Consider the following 20,469-nt stretch of genomic DNA (forward strand, 5'->3'; position numbering starts at 1 on the left):
TCTACCCAGCCCAATCGTTGAACAGGGATAATCACACAAGTTATGTAAAAAAATTAAACACGTATTGTTATTTTTGTAGAGATTAAGCTCCATCCGAGCTACTGAAATTTGCTAATTGTTTCTCATCCTCCTCTTCCTTCCTCTCCCTCTCTGGCTCTCTCTTTGGTGTAGATGCAGGGTTCCACAGCAGTACTCTGGAGAGGAGACCCCCGGTTCAGTCGCACTCCCAGCCCTCGGCCCTGGCCCTGACCCATCAGCAGGAAGTAGACAACGACATGGTCGAGATTCTAATCTGACACTGTCACTTTAAGAACTCTCCGGCGCCTCCTGCCTGGCGGTGGAAGAACAAAATCAGCCCAACGACTTTGTGCGTGTGTGGGAAAACAGCACAGGCACACAGCCTCTGATAAGTTGGTTGCGAGTACAAAAACAAATACACGTACACACACACACACACACACACACACACACTTTGAATTTCTGGTGAAGGATGGCTCTATTGGTTCTTAATTTAACATTTGGTGTTGAATGCTCTCTGTAGAGGGTATGACTATGTTGAAATGCACTAGTGTGTTTGACAAGATGACAGTATTGGTGGCAATACAACGAGAGAGGGTTGGTATTATTGTTACGTTGTGCACAGAACATACGGCAGCCGGGTGGATCCACACCTTCTGGACTATTAGCATTTCACCAGTAGGCGGGACATTCGGGAAAGGAGGACGTGATTGGCCGTCGACAGCCAATCATAACGCTTGATTGTTGAGGCTCCTCCCGACATTTCCAATGGTTATTTCATCAATCCCGAATGGAGCTTTCTACAACAAGTCTGTGTTGTCGGCCTCGTCGCCAGGCAGATCAATCAAAGTCACTTTTGACAGTGTTGCCAGAGGCCCCGCCCATTCCCAGCACCCCTGGGTCCAAATGTATTGGCCACCTTTTAATGCATTTATTGCACTACTTTTTTTGTATTTTATTTTTCTAAAGAGGGTGTTCTTTTTTCTTTTTTTATTTCTTTACAAAACATCCGACGTAGGTATTGTATTTATGTGTAGAATATTATTTACAATAGTTAGGCATGGTAATGGGGTAACGATACTGTACTCGACAAAATACCCATACCCTTGTAAATACTGTATATGCGTATGTATGCTGTAAAAAAAAAGACCTAACCTTGTGGAGGATTTGTGTGCGTGTGTGTGTGTGTGTGTGTGTGTGTGTGTGTGTGTGTGTGTGTGTGTGTGTGTGTGTGTGTGTGTGTGTGTAGGGGGGGGGGGGGGTTGAAGCAAAGCAAAGCAAGCCACTTTATCACATCACATTGACCAGACACCAGACCCATTAGCAAAAACCTGACTCGGACGCAGCCGTTTTGCTAGCATTCACAGCTAGCCACGCAAGCCTGCTCAGAAGCTGGTAGGAATACTGGTGGTGTCAGAAGCTCACAACGTCACCATGGCGACGTCGCAGCGCCCAATCGGTAGCTGATGCATTCAGACGGTCCCCATAAGGAGAGCTGGCTGAACCACGCGCTGCCTCGCTGACATCTCAGCGGCCCGGCTGTGGCTATGCGCTAACCAGCCGCGGTGCATGACCCTCACCCCCCGACGCACGACGCTACCGTTTGGCCCGCGGACGTCTGGGAAGGGAAGTTTGAGGAGTCGGCACTTTCACTGTGATCCTGTTTTGACCCACGGGGCCAGTCCCCACTGGATGGGGTTGGGGGGGGAGGGGCCCTAGAGTGGACCCCTGTCAGACTTGGGCCCCTTTCTAACGATCCTGGATGGGACGACCCTGCCTTAGGGTTGTTTCAGTTGTAACCCGGCACAGCGCCTAACCGCTCTCAGACTCTTTGATGTGTGTGTGTGTGTGTGTGTGTGTGTGTGTGTGTGTGTGTGTGTGTGTGTGTGTGTGTGTGCGCAGTAGGCTTGGTGTGTCAGGGATGACCGGTGAGTGACTGACGGCACGACGGGCAGGACAGTACAGGGGATCACCGATGTGCCTTCGCAGTGTTGCCATGGTTTCCGTTTGCTCTGCCGCAACCGTGTACGGCCTCACTTTTTCCAAGATTCACAAGTCACACAAGTGTTCACTTTTTTTTGAGCCCTGCTCGGAATAGCATACGATCATGACAATACAGAAGATGTATACTGTTGGTTAGTTACGTTTATTTGTTGCGCACACACCCCATGTGGTCTACACTTTATGATAAGAAAACAAGCACAAACGTTTGCAGATTTTTATTTTTTTTTCCTGCGAATACCATCGATTTAATCAAATCCGCTTTCCGGACTGCTGGAGCCTAGAAATTAAAAAAAAAAAGATGTTGGATGTTTGAAATTGAGCCTATAAAAAGAATGACAGATTTTGTTTAGTGTGTTTGGCCGAACTGAAGGAGGCTGGAGTTATTTGACGTTTTTATGATTTAATCGTGTTTTCTCCAAATGACATTCTATCTGCACTTAAATTATTATAATATTGGTTTTGGAAGAACCAGCCCTGGCTACCAGTAAGGTGCGGACGATTAGAATCAATCCTTCATTGAAAGTCAAGACGATTGGAATTTCTCAGAAGTTCACGTTTTTGTTGTTTCGCCACTCCCAGAATTCCATGCAGTTAGACTAACGTGAACTTGAAGCTTATGAACAGAATGAACCAACTGGAAGACTTCCACTTAAAGCCAAAATACTGGGACCAAAGAAGCTTTGGCTGGTTAGATTGTGCAAAACTTGCCTTCTCATAGTTTAAAGTCTGTCAAGATCAAGAATACAATGCTTCGAATTACAATTATGTACATCAAGTATTTGATATTTGTGTCTCATTGTATTAGAAACCTTGCCTTAGTGCCTGATGCTATCGTTGAAGCACAACATGTAATGTTTACGTCAGTAAGGGTTTTACTGTACGGGGGTGTCGGCTTGGAACTAAACCCGTGTGAACCACAACTTGTTGAATGTTTAGACGCCATTGGTTAGGATTTGACGTGAAGAAGGGTGACCCTGTTACTGTTACATTCCTGTCTTTCCTGGTGAGCTTTGAGGAGAACCAAGACAGGACTTTAGTGAGGAGAAGGGGGTCATGTGGGAACTGCAGGCTCTGCAGAGCTGGGTTTGGAGTGATTCAAAGAATATTGAATGTTCCCTGTAAGGGAAAATATAAAACACACTATACAATCTGAGGTGAATGGTTTGTCATAACATAATTAATTTATATTCACATATGAATGCTGGCACATTTAGCTATACTCACCAACTTGTTTTTGTTCATTTATTAGAAATGTTGAATTCTAACTATTGGGCCTTCGTTATTTCTCTAAGACAATATCTTTCAACGTGTGCTGATATATTCATATACAAGTTTGTTGTTTTTGTAGTTTGAAGCAATCATAATGGCAAAGTGTCAAAGGTTACAGACTAAATGTTTATGCTCCTTCTGCCCCATCAAGAGGCTTCTCTCCCTGTCGGTCATGTGACTTTTGACTGTCACTCTATTCAGAAAATGAACTTGTCAAACGTGCACTTCAAATTAGTTTAGTCGCCAAATATGCCTTGTTCAAACTGGTGACAAACTTGCAAGATTTTGTATCGAACAAAACATTTCAGGTGTAGAAAACACATTTCAAAAATCACATGCTTTTCATGTCAATCAGTCCATGCCTGTCTGACTCTAACTCCTGTCATGAATTAGCCTGATTATGCCCCTTTTTGATCAAGTATTCGACCTAGAGATAGTCGTCATCAGCAAAAGAGATGGATTCATTCACAGATGGCTGGGAGTAAACCGTTCTAAACAGGAACGATCAACGACAATGTAAAGTATGGTAGTGTTATTCCCACCTCTGAACCGAACCTGTCCCACAAAACTCGGGTCCGAACATCTTACGCAGTCTTACCCAGTGCCTTCTCACACAGAAACCCCCAGCGAGGCCCAAGCCTCGCATCAAGGGAACTCCTACAACTGGTGCCCTCATGTTTCTCTGCACTATGCAATTTTTTACAATGTTTTAAATGCAAAGCACTGACTACATCCGCCTGTGTTCCGTACGCGCCGTCCTAATTTACGTTTGGTTTAGGAAAGAAAAGCGATCAAGTCTTGGGTCAAAACATGTTAAATTGTTCTTCCTACAGATTTAGGCCAGGCGACCCAGCATTCTGTGTGGTTTAAAGAAAATGGCCGTGGTCGAGCAAATGTATTCGGCTGCAGCAGTACGTTCCGTTGGACGGCCGAATCATGTACCGTTACGAGCGCTTGCTGCAGATATCCTGGAGTCTGCACACACGTGCGGCTTGGTTTTTATATTGTTGTACAATCACATTTGCCGTAAATGTTTTTGTTTTTTTTAACAATTCATAATTTTGTCCACCTTGTTATTTTATATACATATAATGTTCATCTCATCCAGTTTAATGTACTATGGACCTAGTTTATTTAGTTGGTTTATAATGTATTTCAGACAAGTTCCCAAAATAAAAAAAAAACTCCAAATGTTTGTTTGATAAAGAACGTGGACGGTTAGTATTGTTTTTTGTAAAATAAAACCATGAAACATTACAAAACATCCTTCTGCTCTTCTAGAAACTGACAACACTTCTCAAACTTATCTTAAAGCAATTCTTATGCTTATATTCTAGAATGGGCATGCATACATTTGGAAGGAAACAAGGCAATCTGCACACAGTGTTACTAGATAGAAAATCGTATTTATTGAATGTTAAACAGAGCAAATACAGCAACTTCCTAAACTCAATCCATTCATACGTTTTGATCATCAGTGGATGGTTGGAATTCAAAAAACCCCACGTGCACACAACGTGGGACAGAATTGGGTTGGCGCGTCTTCCAATAGACTCTTCCCAACACAAAGTGTATTCCTGGGACACTGAGAAACAGGAAGCCACCTCGGAGTGTCCTATTTATCTCGTAGGATGTAACCTGCTTTGAAACTTCCAGTTCCAAAGTCTCAACTTCCCCACCAAAGCAGAGCTGCCACAAACTTTTAATTTACACCGTAAAATGATCACCTCAACTTCCACTTCAATAGAACGGATGGCACACGTGCCTTGGCAAAATGTGAGCAAATCTTCATAAAGATACATATTAATAGATTTCGTGCACTTGGTTCCACAGAAAAAAAAGCCTGTTGCCATCTCATAATTGTATGTAGTAAGCATGAATGACATGTTATTTTAATTAGAGATTTTGATTAATTTTAGTGAAATATCCCCAGCAGTGCACCAGAACCAAATTTGACATTTTAGATTGTCCTTCTGCAGCAGTGAATGAAAAGATGTCATAATTGTTTAGTAATATTAATAATACAAATCATAATAGTTCAGTATTTTTTCAGTAACACAATTCCAGTCCAATTGACTGGCCGTATTAAATATTGATGGACAAAGAAATTGCATAATGGACGAATACATACACAAAAATATGATTAAGGTGGGGAGACACCTGCCCTCTGCGTCCAAAACGGTTCCACCGGCTATAGCGAGAAGACTTTCTTCTGCACATCAAACAAACAGAAGGGTTCGAAAACGACCGAAGAGCCCCGGAGCATATCCACAGCCATCAAATATATACTTCCACAGCACTGATCCGGTACTTATCAACGTGATATATAAATCGACATGGTGCCCGTGCCGGTCGTAATAACTTAGAAGGAACACACGACACAGGTTTCATGGGTTTGAAGCTGCCTGGCTAGGAGGCTTTTCATGGGAGGACGATGTCACGGTCTCACCCTAAGGTCAGAGGGGGCTCTACCGGCGGTGTTATCCGGGCGTCGTCTTTACGTCATCCGGGGCGTTATCTGCGGATCCAGAGCCAGCCGTTGAGCAGACAGGCCGAGAGCAGCAGGGAGAAGAGCAGCGCCTCCGTGTTCCTCCGCTCAGTGTTCTGCCGCTCCAGGCCGGCCAGTCGTCGGCTCATCTTCAGGACCTGAAAGGAACCGCGAGGAGACCGAGGACAGGCGGACATCAAACCACACAAGCTGCGTTTCCATCTAAAAAGGTGCGTTTCCATCTTTAGAAAGTTTGCAAAAAAAGTAATTTGAATGAGGTGCGTTTCCATCAAGTGGTTGCAGCGGAATAGGGTGCTGACGTTACACGTTGATGTCGGCAGGGTTGCTATGGCCGGTCGTTATGCGGAAATCGAAAAGACTGTCAGTCCTGAGTGTTCAAAGTTCGCTACGTCACAGCTGTTTCGAAAAATGAGTTTCCATCTCCCATTTGGCGAATTTACTCTCTTTCGCATTTCTCAAAAACCACCTCAAGCGAGCGGATAAACCTTTTTGCGAATTAGAGGATTTATATGCGGATTTTGGTGTTTCCATCACCGTTTACTGATTCGATACTTCAAAGTTCGCATAAAATCAGGGGGATGGAAACGCACCTACTGACAGACCCGCAAACACACACACGCACACGCAGTGGAGCTGACCCCACCCCCCCCCTTTTTTTTCTTCCTTTTTTTTTTTCCTGTCTTATTTCTGTGTTTTTTATTTTATATTATCCCCCGTAAAAATGTAGTAAGATGAAGAATGTAACGGTTGTTTTTTTTCACATGACAACAAAAGCAATACTACAATAAAGTAATAAAAAAAAAACAGACACGACAGACGGACGGCTGTTAGTCTCCCACCTGTCTCCTGAGGACGATGAACTCCACCACGGCCCCGCCTTCGTCGTCCTGACTCCAGCTCTCCGTGGCTCTGGGGGGGGGGGGGGAAGAGGTGGTCAACATCCACGCTAGGTCTGACCGTCAGCGGATGGTCAAACAGCTGCTTCAACACTGAATCAACTGGGAAATTTGAAACCACCCTCCACGTCGCCCCCGCCGGTCACCTTTTCCTGGACACGCCCTTGTTTACCGGACCTGAAGCCTCGGCCGCTGGCCTCACCCGCGCTGGGGTTTCTGGGTAATTAAACCTTTTGGTACCAGAAAGACAAAATGAGACCACAGCCTGCCACGTTAGGCCATCACGTGTGTTGAGAGGGTGCGCTGCCAGCAGGGGGCAGTGTCAGCCAAGGAAAGAGCACAGGGCCGGCGCAGTGCAAACACTTATTTAGAGCAGCTCCCAAGCAAGAGAAACCCCAAGACACCGGTTAGTCCGAGCAGAAGTCACACGACAGTTAGAGCCAGACCAGACAGGATTCCAAGCCTCAAAGCCACCGGAGAGAATAGGAATGCCAGACTCCCTCGATCGGAGATGGATGCAATTATGACGATCATTCGGCCGTCCTTATCTTTAATGCAATCCAAACGTGCGTGTTCACAAGCGCGTGGAAGTGGGAACCGGTGAGGAGGTTAACGGCGGACAGCAGAGACTGACTTACCAAGGATATATATATACATATATATACAAAACAAGACATGGACTTTGCCATGAACCGCTACAAAAGAATTGCACTAAATGATTCCATGCGTCTCTCTCCTAGCAACATTCACAGTTAGTTCAACATATCTACGAGGAATGAGTTACCAACCAGTGTTGCAACTGGTACATCTGACTGACAGCACGAGAGGACATTGTAGTGAAAGACGTCAAACTGCTCTTCAAATGAGAGGGCGGGTCACAAGAGGAACCAAACACTAATGTCCAACCGTACGGACCACGTCGCCCGTCCCCCGCGGCGAGGGAGGGAGGGATCCCTTGTTCCCGATTGGCTCAAATTAACTCCATGCGGTTTGACTCACCTCTCAGACTAAGGGAATTGATCAAAGTGTTTGGTTGACCTTGTTTAAAAAAAACTAAAACAAAGAAAAAGACAAAAAAAAACGAATCCACCCTGACCTGTACTTGTGGCCGACGGCCTGCAGGAGGCGCTGTGAGGCCTGCTGGCCCAGCAGCCAGGCCCCCTGCAGCAGAGGGTAAGGGGACAGGAGGCCGGGGGGGGGCTCTGGCAGAGCCTGTACCTCCATAGCAGGACCGGGGACCGCGGGGTACTGACAGACTGACCCCCCGGGTCGGGGACTGGACGGACGGACGGACAGACGGACGGGGGGGGGGGGACAGGGGGGGATATGAGGAGAGGTTATGACGGGAGGACTGAGAGGGAGAGGTCAGGGGGTCAGGTGAGGCGGGGTCTCGGGTCCAGGGATCCGACGGTGTATCAGCAGAACTTCCTCCGGGGGCCGGCCAGACTGCAAGGGGCGGAGAGTCACGCCCCTTGCAGTCCTCACGAGTTGTTCTCGCGATGGGGCTTTTTTAGTATGTGTGATTCTACAGTGGCCGGTTTACAGGGTGTTGATTTGAGAGTATACAGACGCACGGTTTGTTTACTGTTTACGACTGCTGGTCGACCCGATTGGTCGGAAAAAATTATATGTAGCGAGTGAATGTCAAACGCCCCCCCCCCCCCCGTTCACCCGGATTTGAGCTCCCTTCAGACTTTAGACATTAATCCAAAGTCTGATTTGTGAGAATAGGGACGAGGAGGCCGAGTGATGGAACCTGGGGTCACACAGAGGGGCGCAGGTATGAGAGGCAAGAGGGGAGAGAGGAGGGAGGAGGGAGGAGTGGGGGGGGGGGGGGGGGGGACAGCCGTAGCATGGGAGGGAGAGGATCAATTCGTGACTCGTGAGCCTAACTTCCGGGCCCCTTTGGGTAAACGTGACTCACGGCCCCTACTGGGGTGGAGACCCCCTCTCCCTGCTGATCGAGCCCGGCTTCCAGAGACAGTCACGGGGGTTGGAGCGTCACACAAAAGGGGACGGGGGGAAAATGCGCTCCGAGTCGACACTCTAAAACAACTCCTTCCCGACCGAAAACGCTAATGGGGCTCCCGGTGCCAGGAAGACACAATAAACTATATATAGCTTTAAAAAAGCCCCACGTGACTGCTCCTGCATGAGCGACTCTCAAGAGCGGCGCAAATAACACTGACCTACATGTGTAGGGGGTTCTGGGGACGTGCTCCCCCTGCAGGCCAAGCGTAGCACTGCAGGAACTGCAAGAAGGAAATGGATTGCCGGTTCCGAACACAGCTGCCCTTCAGGGAAGCTTTAAGAACCGGTTTGAGCCGGTTGGCCTTGTGTTTAAATCTTTAAACCTTAAAAACACATCCACCTCGGGCCTGGTCCAGAAAGCTGCATTTCCAAGGAAGGCGAAACTAGGGAAACAGAGTACCTGAAACCTGAGTCGACTTGTGGTGAACTGAAGCCAACCTGCTCAGGTATCGCCGATCCCAAAACACACCCATATATTTATTAATATATGTATCAGATTATATATATATAACCAATTTTATAAACAGAAAACGAAGAACCATATTAGAAAATATAGAAGAACTACACCCACACTGCAAAAGCCAACCGCCCAAACCATTGGTTATTCCAAAAGCACCCATAAGAAACCATTGGTTATTCCAAAAGCACCCGGACCGAGAGCCAGTCAACGGTGCCCTTGACCTCTGACCCAAACGGCAGTCTGATGCCGGTGAAATACACCAGATTCGCTCTATGCATCCATCCCAGCATGCACTCTGTTGTTGCGTATCACCATTCACCACCTCTCAGTATGTCAAAAGAGAGAGGGCTTTCGGTTCTCTGATTAACACCGTAATACCAGACAAGCAGCAAACAAGGAACTGGGATTTCATTAGTTAGCTGATTGCACAATGACCAGCGAGGATCAAAAGTACATTCGTTCATTCATTCCTTCATTCAGCCTTAGCAGACAAAAACGTAAAAAACGTAATGATACAAATTATACTTTTTTAATTAACCAGGTTAGCCCCTTGAGATAAAAAAAAACCTGGGCTCTCCATCCGAGAGACCTGGCCAAGAACGGCAGCAGCACACAGAGTTCCAACATACTAACAGCGTGTATACACATACGATACAACCGACACCTCCAGCAGGTCGGCCCGTGGTCGGTCTACTTACGGGCTGGCCAGGTGCACGTGCAGCGCCCCGACGTGTTTGAGGTGAGTTGGCGTCCCGGGCGGCGTCCTACCGAGGCCCTGGTCGCTGTACGACCGCCTCATCGGACTCTGTGACCCACAGGAGAGAGAGAGAGACGCAGAGCACATCCAAATCCATTAGGAGGGACTTCATAGATGGCCGATACTCCATGGAGGTGTAAACTAATTAACAAGTGGGGAAAATACTATAGGAGGTTCTATAGACAAATGATGATAGATAGAAAAGAAACACTTGCTACAGTCTACTGAGTAGTCTGGTAGACTGATTTATCCAGCGTACATCTAGGTGGACACACCCATTTGTGATGTCACTAAAACACAGGAAAAGGCCGATTTTCAAACGGCCTGTAATGGCTAATCACACTCACACCCGGTGGCATAATATCATCCCCTTAAAGGTAGGGGAGGCAATTTAGAGAATCCTGCAGGAGTAAACTAGTCTATCCCACTAGCTATAGAACTAGGTGTGCCTCGCCTTGCGGAAGGTAACCGGTTAGGTAGGTAGACAGGTCTGCCGTACAATCATCTCAATCAGGCTGAATGAGACGAATGGACAGACGTACCGCAGACCTGGAACAGCTACAGAGGCCCAATCTTTTTTTGTTTTGTCAGAACATTCGATTTATTGATCGCTGTCGGGAAGTGAGAACGAATGACAGAAAATGCTTCCCAAAAAATGGCCTCCAAAACCTTTCAAATTGCATAATTACATTATAGATACGGTAGATGTGTGCAAATACTAAAGTGGGATTAGAGGGGTATAATATTCATAGTGTTATAAAATGGGTAAAGTCACTGTATAGTGTTATTATATTAAATGTAAGTCTCAAGGTAGATGTGTATAATAACTATATAGTGTTATTATATTGCATGTAGGGCTCACGATAGATGTGTATAATAAATATATAGTGTGATAAGACGTATATAAGAACGATATGGTATCATTATATTACATGCAGGGGTTCTCCGTGGAAGAACTCTCCCTCGCGGTAGGTCTGGTGTTCCCAGCATGTCTCCAGGGTTAGCGGGGTGGAGTTTGCCGGCTTGGACGACGTAAACTGCGGCCTGGGACTCAAATCAGGGGCTTCTGGCAAACAAGGAAGACATTAAGGACAATAGCCGCACTGTGAACAAACCATCGCAACTGTCTCTCCTGGCTTCACTAGAACATCCTCTGCCAATATCATTAGTCCCAAATCGTTTTCTTGTATCACAGCCAGGAGGACGCTCTGATGGTGGCGTCACAGACCGGTACTGTCCTTTATGAACAGAAGTCTGTTTGTTGAGTTTGGAAACTCCAAGTGGTATGCAAAGTAAGTCCTGCGAACCTCAAAACGCTCCAAGATGCTTCTGATCGGATCTGATCTAGAATGTTTAGGGGTGGACCTTTAATCAACAGGGACTCACAGTGAATTTGAATACGTTGAGGATTTATTAAGGAGTAGAATAGAGGCTGTCGGGCTCGAGGATGCATGGGTTTGGAGTCCAACTCTCCAAACCACTAAACTATCCTCAACAAACCCCTTAGAGCCCTGACGGGAGGGGAATCAAATGAGATGCAAACTACATGTAAGCACCCCCCCCTTGTTCCCCATGTTTGTCTGCGTTTCCTCTACCTGTGTACGTCAGCCTATCAGGGATGTGCATGTTGTAGGACGCCGGAGGCTCCTTGGACCTCCTCCTGGACTCTGCTTCCTCCTCACGCCCCCGGGCGCTGGGTTGGCCGCCCCCTACGGCCAGGCGGTCTGGGACCTGCATGTTGTGGTTGATGGACTCGGAGAAGCCCCGGTCCCGGCCCGGAACGTGCATGGCCTCCGCCAGGTACGGGGAGAAGGATGCCATGTTGGTGTAAGTGGGTCCTGAATACCAGCCAAGCATGGGGGTCAACATGTGCAGTGGATCTTTACTGTAGTTTAAGTATGGATTTTATATTCTCTGCACAGCAAGAAAGCGCCATTTGGGTTTCTTTGAACAAATTTAATTATAGTCTCCAACAGCCGGAGGGGTAAATAGCAGGCCCGTTTTTTTGTCAACCCAGCGCAAGATTATTATGGTTGTTTGCTTAACTTGTTGAAAGATTTTATCGATTTTGAGCTGAATTAATCTCGGTGTATGGTAATCAGCCAAATAGATTTAAATACACAGAAATAACTCATTAATCTAAGAATCTGAAGATATCTCAGTAATTGTATATTTCAGCCGTTCAATTAGTAAGCGTTTATCCAAAACATTGGCCCATTGTGTCGTTGACATTTAATCCATTATAGTCAATGACAGCTTAAATTCAATAACTTGAACTCATAGTCTAACTTCGTGTGTGTTCAACTGAGCTGTGTAGATCCCAGGTTTAGTGAGTCCATGGGACATCATCATCAACAGGTAGATCAACACAAGAACTAATGTCTGTGTTCCCTCTCAGCTAGCAACAGGTGGGCTAGTCACACTGGCTCACTTCAAATCACACAGTAACATCCCCACACAGCCCTCAACGACGATGGCTACTTATCCACTTCGATGAGTTGAACTTTGAGTCTCAATGTAATGATAATAGTATATACAGAGGGACATTTAAATCCCTACTTGAGCAACAGGTCAAAATGTCATTCCCGGCTAGTTGACTTGAGGCTGCTAACTTTGTGAGCCACTCGCCACGCATTAGGCTTGTAATCTGTCCAGGCGGAATGTCTAAAGCTGTAATAACTTTATACATGCGGATTATACCAAAAAACAACAACAATGTCAACGCGAACCTGATAGGTTATATTCTGATTTAGACAAATACACAGCTTACCCTGTCAGTGCGCGATTGAAGCCCGACTCCTGACGCAACGCAACGTAATGACGTAGACAAACAAACCGACGTCAGCCGGCGCCGAGGGGCGACAGAAGAAGGGACGCACTTGTTTTGTCTGACAGATCAAACTAATTGTCTTTAATTTAAACGTTTATCTAACCCGCATATGGCTTGACGTTATATGTAGATTAAATGGATTAAGATGCTATTCTCATCAAGTGTGTTTAAAAAATATCTTCTCGAACATTTGGGAGTGAATTTATGATGGCCACCTGGTTGACCACTCACTTTTAAAAGTACACCTATAGGCGGCTGCTCCACTACTAAAAGCTTTCTGCCCTTTCTACTGTTTCCTGCACCCCCTCCACTATCTTCCCCACTGCCTCCTACACGGTTCCCTTCCCTGTCTCCTCTACTGTTTCCTTCCCTGCCTTCTCCACTGTCTTCAGATCGTGGCACCATGTGAGACCAATAAATTGAGTCTTTTTGGAGTTTCAAAAGAATGAGTACTGTTTTCCTTCGCCAGAAATTCGAGGAGCATACCAACTCATTGGGAAATCAGTGTCTATGAAAGGAGCAGCGTCGACGACTCATGAGCTCATGGGGGGGGCTGTGATAAAGTCTAAGCTTCAAGAAGGACTTGTTTTGCTTCGCATTGTAGAAACCATGGTGACATGAAAGTAGGTTGTGGCGGCAATCGTTTGGCTAAGCAAGCTGAGGTTCTGCCATCGAGAGACATGGAAATAACACTTGATCATCTTCCCTTAGGAGTAACCGCACTCCATTTGGCACATTATTTCGACAAAAAGAAGAATCATTACAGTAACATAACGATACACAAACCCAATATACATTAAACTCAATTTAATATGTCCACAAAGAAATAGTGCTTTACATACAGAAGAGAGAAAATTGGCACTTTGTTAGTACAGTATTTTTGTTGAATTACTCGTCGGGCTAATTGTTGAATGGTTCTTGTGTGCAGTGAGTAGCAATAATAACAGAAGAAAAATAAAAGATACACAATTCCTCTTCAAAGAACAATTTCCATTACTCCCCAGTCTCACAGGACCGGCAGGAAGAGGCAATGGAAACACTGTGAAATAAAAAGGTCCAGATTATACTGTGTATATATTTGGTAAGAATTCTCCTTGTACACTCCATACACAATGAGCATGATGTCGCAGAATACAGACCATAAATCGACCTGAAGTGTTTGAAATGGGTTTCTATATACATACATCCACACTTTATCTCCAGACAGTATATTAATGTATACATGTACATTAGTCGGACATTAGTATGTCCATTGCACACTGCATGTAAGAGATCAACGTCAGCATGTGAGCTTCTCTTCAAGGTGAATAGTAGGCAGACCGCACATAAACACTCAAACGTAGCCTGCAGAGTCTCTAGTGCCAATCGGGTAGGAGTTTGGCAGTGTTTGTGAATTGGAAGACGCCCACGTCACCCAAGGCGTGAATACAATCCCAAAAGACAATCGGAATAGTGAAACCCTTATGGATATAATTGAACCATCCAGACATATCCCAACTAGGGCGCTGTATCCGCTTCCTGTGTCCCTCACCGTGGACCTAAGCTGAGATACCGGCCGGAGAACCATCCACTCATAGACGTGACGGAGTTAGGACTTGTGGTGGGATAGGTCTCCGACGATTCCACCACTAGTCATATCTCAGTCCAGCCAACCAGGAGGCTGTGCCCGACGGACGGCAAAGGTAAACCCCTGTGTGTGCTGTGGACACATGCCCCCCTTTTCAAATGGGTTCCTCATCCAATCTTCTGCTAGGTAATAGCCTTTCCTCAAGAATGCTGGAGGCCCTAAAAAGGGGTGGGGGGGGGGGGGGGGGGGCACACTCACCCATCGACCCCCTTAGTGGCACTCCATCACTATCTATTCACTTGGTAAAAGCTTTTATCCAAACCACATGTCCTTCATAAGAAGGTAGGAGATGCAGGTATCTTGTTCAAGGATTCCCACAGGTCGAATTGGCCGGCATTGGGTTTGGAGCCCACGACCTCTCAGCTGAGAGTCAAAGCCCCCCACCAGCCCATCTGTGTCCTCAAGACATGTACCCTTTCCCGATAAATAAAATCAATTTCTTCATGTACAACATCTCATAACATCTAATATCTCAGAAGGTTTATGTGCTGGCATTGGCAGTGTAATAAGCTATATAGTAGTAAACAGTTGCAGGAAGAACTATGCCTTCTGTGGCGGAGACAATAAATGAACCGCATTAGGAACCAATCAAAATCTTCTGTGTGAAACATATAGGGCTCAAAAGATAATAAATAATAAAGGATACAAAGGTAAAAAATATCTCTTGAACACGTGAGATGGATAAACTTCAATAATGTGGAAAATAACCGTAGCTTTGTAAACATTTTGGTAATGGCCCTCATTACTGTGGACGAAAGAATAACAAAAAAGAGAGTAATACATTTGGCATTAGGCTGAACCCTGGTAGTATTAGGCCTTCAGTCTGATTCCTAATGGACGATTCCTTTTGTCCACTAGCCTCTCAGCTATCCTTCACTGTTAAACCATTTCTGTGGTTAGCATTGCCATTATACCCGGCTTGTGGTGTAGCATTTTCTAGCTAATTTAGCCATTTAGAAAGATATTATTGAAACTAATGTCTTGGCAGATGCACATCTTGATCGGCGACAACGAACATACAAAGGTGGGTGACACACCAGCCAAGAAGCCCGGAGTACCACACAGACAGGACATGTTGGCGTCTTTAAAGATTAAACATGGCGCTGTTAGGCCCTCAAAGATTTGAGCCTTCTCCGAAGTTACAGCTGAATATGAGTGGCAGTGGGAGCATCCTCGTTCAAAACAATGGTTAACTCTTTTTTAGTGTTCAGTGTGAGACCCCCAACACTAACATTTTCTATATTCGTAATACTGTTGATCCTGTCGTGAAATGTTAGAGGCATGAACAGAATAACTCTGAGTGGTTGATACAAAGAGATGTGAGTACAGTAAGATAGGCTATGTGGTGGTGTGCAAGACGTAAGTGTACATTTGGCATCCATGATCTTGTTTTTTTTCTTCATCATCCCTTTACTATGGCACAGACCTGAAGGAAGCATCTGTAGGTGTATTATTAGCCCACATCATGAATATACAATGCATCTATACAGTATATGTATACATCCCCTTGAGTATCTGGCCATACCAACTCTCAACACTGTCATTGTCTGTTACAAATAAGGCCCATTTCATTGATTCTGCTCTTCTTTTCCGCTTTCTGCATTTTCGATTATTTTGGAAGTTTAGGTAAACAGCTTTGAGTGCGGTTCGAGACGTCCGACCGTGATTCTGGGAGCCAATTCGGTCTCAGCCCTCTCCGCTAGGCAGTGGAACAGTCGCTGTGCAGCAGAAATGCTTTCCTTAACCTACAGCTGGTGATGGATAGAGATGGCCAACACTTGCGGTCAACCTTGACTGTGGAAGAATCAGGACATTGGCCCATGGCTTGATAATTATACACAACAAAACCAACCCCTACATGGGATAAAGGGGCACTGTGTTCGTTTTTTGGGCTGAATGTAACTTGTTGTCCTGACCTATCGTAGAGAAAAAACAATCTAAAATAGCAGTGTTAGCTGTGAGCTCTGTGAGCCTAACTAAAATACTAGACGAACAACACAAGAGATATCTTGGTGCTCCTTGAGAACATCACAAACCGGTAGAGTCCCATTGCTTCCACTGCTGACTTCATACGGTCAACAGACAGAGCTCTGTGGCAACCACTAACTCGGACAAAAGACACCTAAACACAATTCAAATGATATACTAGTCCAATCGCTACGCTGCCAGGATAACGAGAGTTCAGCAATTGGAAAAGACAGAGACAGCTGCGATTGTAAGCAACACAACTTGCAGTGTGTGGTCGACGGGATCGCTGGAGATTGACATAAACACGACAACTCTCTGTGGTTAATGGTAGCCTGGCTATCCTTGCTACAACAGCCAAAATAAGTGTTAGAGGCGATATTGTGGCTTGTAGCCAGGTCATCCCCGCTCACCTCGCTGTATTTCATGCTGTGGCCGCCGCTAGCCAAACGTTTGGCATTAGCTGCCTGCCAAGGACATTAGATGGCCAGTAGGGTCGCTTCTGGTCGGAACGCTGCCACGCAAATATTAATTATCCCGGAGAGAGAAAAAAAACGCTTTCAGCTTGGACTATCCTGACAAACCAACGTCAGGAAGGGCAAAGTAGGAACCAAGTAGAGTACCGAGGAAGAAAGAATAAAGTGACGAACCAGAAGCCCCTCCCCCGACAGATAGTAGCAACCACGTTTGAGTCTGTAGCTCCGGACGATCTAGGCATGAGCACGGTGATCCCCATGGACCCGGCGGCGCTGGTCTCACTTCCCCTTGATGATCTCCTCGTACCTCGGCGGCGGGTCGCTGTACGACGGCGCCGAGACCTCGTCCCCGCTGCTCTCCACCAGGTGCCCCGTGACCTCCTCGTAGGAGGGCGGCGGCGTGGCCCCCGAGAGCCGCGACGCCACCGACAGCGAGGGGTTCTGCACGTACAGCGAGCGGTGGTTCTGCCGGGAGGGGGGCTCCGGCTGGGGACACGCCTGGACGCACCCCCCTCTCTCGGGGCCGGTCACCACCACGGCGGGCCGCGAGCTGGCCTGGTCCTGGTGCGAGGTGTCGGCGTGCGGGGGCGTGTCGCGGTGCACCAGGATGCGAGGGAGACTGCGCGTGGCGCGGTTGTTGGCCAGGTAGCGGTTGTGGGTGTAGGCGGGCCGCCGCCGCGTGGCCTTCTGGAGCTGGCACCTCCAGAGGAGGAAGAGGGCGATGATGATGAGGAGGGCAACGCCCAGCAAGGGGACCACCATGTAGACGGCGTCGGCTCGCTCCGCGGCGCTCTCGCTGTTGCCGCTTACTGTGTACACGCTGCGCGTCTTCCAGAACTCCATCTGGGGAAGGGGGGGGGGGGAGGAAGACACGGCGCGTCTGTTTACATTTCACCCGCGGTGACTTTGTTCTTCCGGGATGATGGGTTTCTTGAGGGGACGAGGAAGAGGCTTACCGTTCTCTCCTTGTTCTCAAACACTTCATTGGCCTCCTCGAAGCTACAGCTCTCCTCTCCGCACTCCCTCTCGATGTCCCCCTGCCAGAACTCCTCCAAGAAGCCATTGGCTCGCGGGAAACGCTTGAGGATCGAGTGAGCGTCCTTGTCCTCCAGAAAGGCTGGGGAACACACAGGATCAAGATCAGAACATTGAACCGCTCGTCGACATTCTATTTAATGTCACGCTTAGGATTTGAAGGCAGGTTTTTTTGGGGGGCTTTCCTCTGTGTTTTTGCTAGTGGCTGATCATTGTTGCCCTGAATTGGTTCTGCTGTGTATCCTTTTGGCCAACCTTTGATTGGCCTTGATTCAGATCCCTTTTTTTTTTTTATTCCACTTGCATCAAATATTTTGCCTCAGGTATGTATGAGAAGAACTATGATGGTGTGTCACTTCAGTTGTTTCCTACACTTAAGTTAGCAGACTTCACCGTTCAAAGTTTGCCAGTTAGCAAAACATTTTTGCCCGCCATGGGGCAAAAAACAAAAACAAAAACAGACCAAAGATCTGTTTAGAAGTAATGTTTGCCTTACCGTCAGCCATGCTCCCGCCCTTCTTCCGGTTACAGATCCTGCGTGACGCCCTGGAGGGATGGAACACAGCACAGACACTGCTTGAAAGCGTGCACTAGATTTCAATCACCAACCCTGTCCCACTTCCATTCACCGAACATACTCAAGCGAACCGAGTCGTATTTGCTCAAATCACCTCAGGACTACTTTGTCACAGTGGTTTTTTTATCGAAATATGCAGAGAATCATCATTGAATAAAGGGCATTGAGAACAAAGAATAACAAGGATGAGGAAGGAGGAAAAATAACGATCATGCTTCTTTTTTCAGGATGTTATAGGAAGTTATTTATCCGTATCTTTTCTGTTTGTCTGTCTGTATTGTGCCTTGACTGTCTGTCTGCATTCTGTTAAAGGGACTCACTGTCTGAGAGGCACGGACTCAGACAGACAGAAGGCACAAACAGACTGATAGACACACACAGGCCTAAAGATCCGTGGTCCTCTTATTAGTGTGGATGTGGTCTTTCTGTTTGCCTGCCAGTGTCTCTCTCTGTTTGGGATCTCTTTGTCATGCCTGTGTGCTCATCTCGTTGTATCACCTAAGCTAAGACACAGAGATCGACTCTCTGACAGTGTTGCTCTTTTAAAATATCCCCTGTTTGGCTATTATGAGCAGCCCTCATTCAGCACTTCAACAGCAAATACATTCCAGCTATAAATATAGACAGAGCAGGGTGGAAAGGAGTGGGGGTCGTAAGGGTTTCCATAGCAACAGAGATTGAAAAGAGACATGGAGTCACGCGAGAGTTGAACAGAGCGCACTTCAGAATCCTGACCAACTTCAATTAGTGTGCTTCGGAAATCGACACAATCGACAACGAAAATACTATGTACGAAATTGTATGGGATTCAAGCATGACAGAAGACTTGAAATCTTCACCTACCTGCACACACACACACACACACACACACACACACACACACACACACACACACACACACACACACACACACACACACACACACACACACACACACACACACACACACACACACACACACACACACACACACACACACACACACACACACGATCGCACGCACAAAGCACTCGCGCTCTCTCTTTCTCAGCATCTCTCAAGCACACTTTGGTAATTTGAAATGAATAGGAAGGACTTTGATATTTAAAGACATATTTTTGGGCTTTCATATGGACAGAGACACAACGCGACATCAACAACTGCATGACGAAATCTATTCGGAGATCAATAGTTTGGGCAATATGAAACCGTATTCAGTAGATCCGCTGCGTACTAGAAAGTAAGGCGAGTTTGTCAAAAACAAAATGCCCCAATGCCATTAAAGTATTAATGCCTTCTCCTGTGACATATAGAAAGCATCAATATTCATGTTGAGTTGACATTCTTCTGGGGGAAAAAGGACTGCTAAGCGTGTGCCATTTTTTTATATAAAAGCAATGCTACATTTAGAAACCCCCATAAATACTTAATCCCATAGAACGACCCTTATTGCACAGTCTCTCATATTGTTACCTTGGAACTTAGTTTGGTAAATACATAAAATCCCTACCTTGAACGCTACCGCTACAGAAAAGCCTTTATCCTTTCCATCTCTGACTCCGACAGGGGAGCACCCATATGAGTCAGTCGGAGTCAGTGACAGAGGCAGATCTCAGCCAATGGCAGAAGAGATTTCCTCTCACACAGCCAATCACAGCCGTCCCATTATTTTACAGTTCTGTAGGCAAACGCCCTGATACAAACCGAGGCAGCTGGGGATTGTAGTTGGGTTCACTGGCGCTACATTGCTTACATTAGAGAGCCTAATAGTTCTTTATCTAAGAGTTACAGTCTTAGACCTGAGAGCTTTATTCCTTTCATTGTGGTGTGCTGTGTCTTGTACTGTGTCCTGTAGGTAGTCTGAAATAAATAAATGCTATCCAACTGTCCAGCCACACCTTAGTCTAAAGAACTACAAATCCCAGGATTTTTTTAAAGATCTTTTTTTCTTCCAGTCTGGAAGACACAGTGGTATCCCTTATCCCCCTCGTCTAACATTTCGTTCCTTTTAATACATAGTTAGTTAAAAATAACTG

The 20,469-nt window shown here is 46.3% G+C and overlaps 3 protein-coding genes across 11 annotated transcripts in view; 1 reads left to right on the forward strand and 2 right to left on the reverse strand.

Moving 5' to 3' along the window:
* Positions 1-4,500, forward strand: part of amot (angiomotin) — a 36,418-nt gene extending 31,918 nt beyond the window's left edge. For 5 of the 6 annotated variants that reach the window (XM_060056018.1, XM_060056016.1, XM_060056019.1 and 2 more), the window contains one exon: positions 172-4,500. In XM_060056018.1, coding sequence (XP_059912001.1) covers positions 172-296 — 125 coding nt within the window. In that variant the 3' untranslated portion in view covers positions 297-4,500. The remainder of the gene's footprint in view (positions 1-171) is intronic. The other variant, XM_060056017.1, reaches the window with a different exon arrangement.
* LOC132461030 (mitochondrial fission factor) lies at positions 3,393-13,025 on the reverse strand. 4 transcript variants are annotated; one of them, XM_060056083.1, is made up of 8 exons: positions 12,715-13,025; positions 11,540-11,782; positions 10,877-11,010; positions 9,886-9,992; positions 7,793-7,972; positions 6,843-6,926; positions 6,640-6,709; positions 3,393-5,937 (listed from the first exon to the last, which is right to left on the reverse strand). In XM_060056083.1, the coding sequence occupies exons 2-8, from the start codon at positions 11,763-11,765 to the stop codon at positions 5,806-5,808; spliced, it is 933 nt and encodes a 310-aa protein (XP_059912066.1). In that variant the 5' UTR covers positions 11,766-11,782; positions 12,715-13,025; the 3' UTR covers positions 3,393-5,805. The 4 variants fall into 4 exon arrangements, with proteins under 4 accessions (XP_059912066.1, XP_059912067.1, XP_059912068.1 ...); XM_060056084.1 differs by having other exon boundaries at positions 10,877-11,007; positions 12,715-13,009; XM_060056085.1 differs by lacking the exon at positions 7,793-7,972 and having other exon boundaries at positions 12,715-12,879.
* A 541-nt stretch (positions 13,026-13,566) lies between these two features.
* On the reverse strand, positions 13,567-20,020 carry LOC132461039 (transmembrane gamma-carboxyglutamic acid protein 3). The gene is made up of 4 exons (XM_060056095.1): positions 19,944-20,020; positions 18,374-18,423; positions 17,799-17,959; positions 13,567-17,685 (listed from the first exon to the last, which is right to left on the reverse strand). The coding sequence occupies exons 2-4, from the start codon at positions 18,381-18,383 to the stop codon at positions 17,122-17,124; spliced, it is 735 nt and encodes a 244-aa protein (XP_059912078.1). The 5' UTR covers positions 18,384-18,423; positions 19,944-20,020; the 3' UTR covers positions 13,567-17,121.
* Between the last annotated feature and the right edge of the window lie 449 nt (positions 20,021-20,469).

Source organism: Gadus macrocephalus, chromosome 7 (genome assembly GCF_031168955.1).
Source record: "Gadus macrocephalus chromosome 7, ASM3116895v1".
Lineage (NCBI taxonomy): Eukaryota > Metazoa > Chordata > Actinopteri > Gadiformes > Gadidae > Gadus > Gadus macrocephalus.

Bases quoted from the DNA above. Each gene is read 5' to 3' on its own strand.
- LOC132461030 (XM_060056083.1), bottom strand. From the start codon at position 11,765: ATGGCATCCTTCTCCCCGTACCTGGCGGAGGCCATGCACGTTCCGGGC. The intron at 7,973-9,885 runs GTAAGTAGACCG...CCGTCCGTCCAG, and splicing joins CACGTGCACCTGGCCAGCCC to TCCCCGACCCGGGGGGTCAG. The intron at 6,710-6,842 runs GTGACCGGCGGG...CCCCCCCCCCAG, and splicing joins AAGGGCGTGTCCAGGAAAAG to AGCCACGGAGAGCTGGAGTC.
- LOC132461039 (XM_060056095.1), bottom strand. The intron at 17,686-17,798 runs GTAAGCCTCTTC...CCCCTTCCCCAG, and splicing joins TTGAGAACAAGGAGAGAACG to ATGGAGTTCTGGAAGACGCG.